General features: G+C 36.1%; 1 protein-coding gene across 1 annotated transcript in view; it reads right to left on the reverse strand.

Annotated features, from left to right (window-relative positions):
- The window catches only part of DCN (decorin), a 46,907-nt gene extending 41,251 nt beyond the window's left edge, over positions 1–5,656 (reverse strand). Inside the window, exons 1-2 of the mRNA XM_034772630.1 lie at positions 5,437–5,656; positions 1,705–1,942 (exon numbers count right to left, since the gene is read on the reverse strand). Of these exons, the coding sequence (XP_034628521.1) occupies positions 1,705–1,906 (202 nt within the window). The 5' untranslated portion in view covers positions 1,907–1,942; positions 5,437–5,656. The remainder of the gene's footprint in view (positions 1–1,704; positions 1,943–5,436) is intronic.
- Between the last annotated feature and the right edge of the window lie 344 nt (positions 5,657–6,000).

Consider the following 6,000-nt stretch of genomic DNA (forward strand, 5'->3'; position numbering starts at 1 on the left):
CCTTCCCCACTGAGACCCCTTAATAGCATGGAACCTGCTGGAGTTGGGTGGGAGAAAAACAGGACCCAGGAGCAGTTGTGTTTCAGGAGAGTCCCTGGTACCACAGCTCTGTTGAAGCCGCATCACCAGGGAGTAAGCTGAGGGGACAGTAGGAAATCAGAACAAATGCAGACATGATCCTATGAGTGAATGACTCCAACCTCCTGCAGATCCCTGGGCTCCTTATAAGATGGAGCAGGAAGAGGTTGAGGGAGATCACAGTTCCCAAAATTCCCTAAATTCAAGCTTCATATTAACCGGTTTTATAACAGTAGAGAACCCTTGGTCTTCATGGCATGTGAAACATCCAAATTAGCAAGTATTTCTTATTGTCTTGGTGCTAGGACTTTACTGCTTGGATCAGTACTCTGAGAGGTGCACATGCTGATGGTTGTTAGTCTGTGCTCACAGCTGCAACTTAGGTCGGAGAATTTTTCTCTTTGCCAAACTATCACTGTTTCATAATTATGTGACATGCTCAATAATTCACAAAGCTCTCCAGGGAAGGGACCCTTTGAGCAATGCCCAACACAATGAGGCCCCAATCCTGAGTGGTGCCTTTGTGCACTGCCATACTACAAATGATTGATAATTACAAAGAACAAAGCTACAGTATAGAAAAGCGATAAGAACATACCAATCCATTGAAATAGCTGAATTGTTGGTTGTTTTGAAAGTGTTTATTACTTTATTGAGTTTGATCAAATCATTATCAACTCAATAGACTAACCAATTGCCTTGGAGAAAACAACTTTTCATTTCCTTTGAGGGCCAAATTGTGATACCGTTACTCACATTGAATAATAAGCTATGTGTAGTCCTATTGAAGTTACTCCATAAATAGTGCCATTAAAGGTGCTACTTATTGTAAGTAAGGTATCACAATCTGGACCTGAATAAATTTGTAGCCAAATGTTTTATAAATAGCTCTAAAAGTTTTTTGATGTTTTGAAATGTTTGAACTTTTTTGTCCAAGTAACTACCTCCAGTCTAATTAAGGGTCCAGTTTTGGACATATTGAGTAAAACCTTTACTACACAAACATTCCCATTGAAATCATTGACTCATCATAGAATCATTGAGTATAAGGCCAGAAGGTACAACCAGATCATCTAGTCTGACCTCCTGTATGTCACAAGCCACCAACACCACCCAACCATCCACACAATAAAGCCAATAGACACAAGTATTCTAATATACCTAAACCTATTACATATAAACATAAATAGGATGGTTTCTCTGTGTGAGTAAGGATAGCAAAATCTGGCCTATAGAATTTAGGGCCTTTTTAAGGTTTTCCCATCCCTACCATCTAACCCCATTGGATTCATGTGAGATACATAAATTATAGAGCCTGGAAAAGTGATTTTGCTTGCAGAGGTTGTGGTTTTGCAAGAAAATATACATACAGCACAAACCTTTCACTGGTCATCACAAATCCCCAGCTTGCCTAGACTTTATAGACCTCTTCATACAGTTCATTCTAGTTAACAACAACCTTAGCAAGGTTTTTTTTGTATAAAGCAAATCTTCAACAACAACCAAATTATAGTGTGACAGGACTCACTAGTTATGCCATCCATCTAAAGTAACTGCTATAAACAGTAACAGTTAGCTATAAAACAAGCATAGACAGATTCTCTGTGAAGCTACTTCATAGCTTACCTAAATCTGAACACTGAACAACCCGAAGATGGCACTGACAGCGGAATGGACATACTGCTCCAGGTGGGTATAGTTCAGGACTGTCTGTCGGAAGATCAGCAGATCCTTCGTCTTCTAGCATAAACTCAAATAAGCCTTTTTGGTGGAATGGTTTGGCCCAGCATACTGACAGAAGCAGGAGGAAGAAGACAGCCACCTTCATGGTTTACTTCATTTACTCAGAACAGAACCAGTGAACCTAGGAGTCAAATCAAAGGTTTAAAGAATGGTAGCATACTATCATTTCTGCAAAGCTCCTTTCCTAAGGAGATACCAATTACATAAATGTGTGACTGTTCATTACAGATAGGCCACTTATATTACATGGGTCGGAGAATGTTAAACACTTGTCAAAAACACTTTTTACAGAGGAGGTTTAGGGTAATTGTAAACACATCTGTTTGTATTTATTAGGAACAGGAAGCATTGTCAACATTATTAAACAAAACAGTCAACACAATAAGCCACATTTTCCATTTGTCAGTACTTAGCCACCGTAGCAGTTTGAGTGTGTGCTTTCACTACCAGTTGTTAGCTATGAGTTTGTTCCTTTGGGGATGAACCTGAGATTCTCAAATCCACCGTAATGCATATTCCATGTCTTGTAATTGTTTTTAAGAGCCAGCCTGTTGTATGTGTTTTAAATTATAGCCCACCGAGGCTGACTGGGAAATGAAGCAAGATCTAGAGATTGGGCAAAAAACTTTTAGCTGTTTAAGTTGTACTTATTTCCCAGTTTAAATAATATTATGAAGCTTCATTTCATGTTGGTTTCTTCTTGGCCTCCTTTCCAATTATTTGGCTTAGAGTATGTTATTTTATAACTCTATTGTGTAAAAAAAATCTTTTGCTTTGCACTGCGGAAGCATTTGAACTCCTGCTTATTTTTTGTCAGCACATTTTCTAATGAGACTTAGGGGCCTGATCCTGCAAACATTTTTTTCCACAGGAGCAACTTTTGTTCATGTGAGTAGTCCCATTGGACTCAATGAGGAAAGCTACATAAGTATGTGTTTTAGGACTTGGCCCTAAGTTAGTTTCTGCAAGTTCTAGAATATATGGCATGCATTGTTCAGTATTGAGAGAAATATATTAAGAGTAATTTTCATATTTCATGGTAGGTAATTACAAATTAGTTAACTCCGGAATAGTTTCTCTTTTCACCATATGCAATATACAGAGAAAGTTATCTTGAAAAATCTCTCATGGGATTAGGAGCCTTTTCTTACATTAGTAAATGTAGTCCCAGATAGAAGTTATAACTATATACAAAAATAAGTGTTCATTTAATTGTTTAAATCAGTAACTCAGCAATACAAAAATTCATTTTGAAATGAATTAACTAGAAACCAGGCACTGTATATTGAGGCCTCTCTTCAGAATATTAGAACTTCAAATTACGGTACTATTAGAGAGCTGGTGGTAGTCTAAGGCTAGATGGATTCGCATGTATCTAGCTCTATGCCTCTGTTACGTAATTTGCATAGAGTAACTCCCAGAATGCAACATCACAAAACACTTTACCTTTTTCTTAAGCAAATGACAAGTCTGCCATACAAAATATGCTAATATTTTAAAAATATAACTGAAGCCTCTCTAATTTAGCCATTCTATGATCAGATTGTGATACTATCAAATATGAGTAAGGATATTTTACTCTGTAAATAATCCCTTTGCCTTCAGTGGGATTTAGGGTTCACCTGGAGAAAGGTATTATTCAGTGTGATTATGTATATTGCAATATGGCTTTTAATTAGAAGCATTTTCCTTTCCTGTAGATTCTGCAGCATGCCATCAATAGTAATCCAATTTATCCCCATAGCGGGTATTCCAGTAATAAGGAGTACTGTGTGTGGTGAGCCTGCACAATTATAAGTATGAGAGAAAGTAAGAAAAATAACAAAGTGGCATTAATCCATGACCATTTTCTTAGTACTACTTCATCTAATACAGCACATTTATAATTTAGGAGTGGAGGGTAGTAAAATGACAATACAGTTTCCAAAAATATTCTGTACCTTGGCATAAGGAATTAAAGTCCTAATTTATTGCCATTTATCATAACATGTTGTATTGTAAACAACATAAATATTAGCAGAGCAAAAACAAATGTTCTGAATTTTCATTAACTTCGATATGCCATGTGAATCAGATACACAAGAGAAATGCCATGATACTGGCATTCTATGGCTGCTTTAAAGAGGTTTTCCTGGGTATAAAGTAAACTGCTTTTGACCCATTAATATTTTGATCCTGTTCCCATTGATCCCAGAGGTAAAACATCCATTAGTTTCAAAAAAAGCAGAGTCTGGATCCTCTACTGGAAATAAATTGTCAGACAAACAACACAGAGGCACTTTTCATATTTTACTCATGCACACTAATATATACTGATGACATATATGTCAGCTAAATACTGTCATAGGGCCTTATCCTGTAAACACTATACAGCCAAGACTTCTAATGAGTTCAATGGGAGTCTTGCGTGAGTGAGAACTGCAGGGTTAGGGCCATAATGGATGTTATGGGGCTTAGATAATATATATTGCATTAAGGACTCAGTGGGGGAAAATCATATTAATGAAAAATAATCAGAAGATAGGAATATATATATATATATATATTCCTAACAAAACAACAACCATTTAAAAATCATATAAAAGAAAATTGTCCTGTTAATAAATGTTCACATTTCATTTAGAAAGGAAGAGGGAAAGATAGATTGAATTGAATTTATAATGGTTTGCGATGTGGTATTTGGGTTTAGAGCACAAAACTGTTTACATTTGCATTAATTATATGTACACAATGAGAGACTTTTCCACAAAAGCTACATCATTTCACGTCACCAGAAACCACTGTATTGGTGGTCGTCTTGTTACCCTGCATTAAAACTAATGAAAAAATGACCACTTTCTGTCAGAAGAGTTTCTTATAACATCACAAAATTTTACTTGAATGAAATGTACAATGAAAAAAAAAATTCCTGGACCACGTGTCTTACCTATTCTGTATACAAAACAATAGGTGTGAAAACACAGTAGTTGGGATTTCAAAGTAGCCTGAATGTCCATTGACAGGAGTTCCAGCTCTGTAGGAGTTTTGTTTTTCAACTCTTTCTTTCAGAGCCACCTTCTCTAAGAGGTGTAGTCCATTGTTTATATATGTTAACATACCACTTTCTAATTTTATAAAGACATTCATCAAGTCTGTATAACTGTACATCACATTGTTTTGAAGTTGAAAATATTCTGAATAAAGTTTAAAACGCATGGAAAGAAAGACTGCAAAATTTCACTCTGTCGTTTGCAACCAGAAATGTAACTGCTCATACATTTCCCCCCCGCACACACACACACTATATCATATACTCTAAATATATGCCTACAAACACAGAATATATTGCTGCCAAAGTTCACAGTAAGAAAAAAGGAATATAGCATTACTTCTACACATCAAAACAAAAGACAGCAAAAATCAAATGAACAATAGGAAATGTACTCAGTCCTTGAGAACATATTCTGCTTCTCATGTTCTTAAACAACACAACTTCAGGGTACAACATTAACATTGCTAAACATTTAGTAGGATTTTTCTTGCTTCTCCCAGTAAAATGCAACCATTTTTGCTTTAGACTTGACTGAAGTTTTATTAGTCTGAAGCATAGTTCAGGACAATGATTGAAAACCATACCTTTTTAATCCAGGGATTTGCAAGAGGAGCTCTCAAAGCTGAGATGTAATTAAACTAAATATTCAGCCCCGGCAAAGGACCTGCAGGTGTGGAAAGGAGGAGGGGGTAGGTTACTGCTCAGTGACTGTCACTTGGTGGAAAACCCTCCTGCTTCTATTCCACAGCACAGTTAAAAAATAAGGTTTCCCTCAATGAACACAATCCAGGCTGACACCCACATTAGATCATATGGTAATGATATGTCTCCTGTATTGTAGCCAAAATCTTTATCAGCCCCCTTTTCTTTTTTCATTTGCTTTATTTCTTTTTCATCTGTTTAGGATCCCAAACTGCTTGTACAGTACAACACAGAAGCTCGATTGTAATTCATCTTACTTATTTTCTTAACTTCCCTAAAACATATATTGACCAGAGTTTTTTTTCTTCTGTTTTAACCATGCTTATCTGAATCATTGACTTTACTGTAAAAAATAGTTTGGCTATTTTTCTTGTTTATAGTCTGTATAACTTAAGGAAATGATCTAAAATTAATCTTGGAGTTAGTCAAAATGTAGATTAGCAGCA

This window comes from Trachemys scripta, chromosome 1 (genome assembly GCF_013100865.1).
Source record: "Trachemys scripta elegans isolate TJP31775 chromosome 1, CAS_Tse_1.0, whole genome shotgun sequence".
Taxonomy (NCBI): Eukaryota; Metazoa; Chordata; order Testudines; family Emydidae; genus Trachemys; species Trachemys scripta.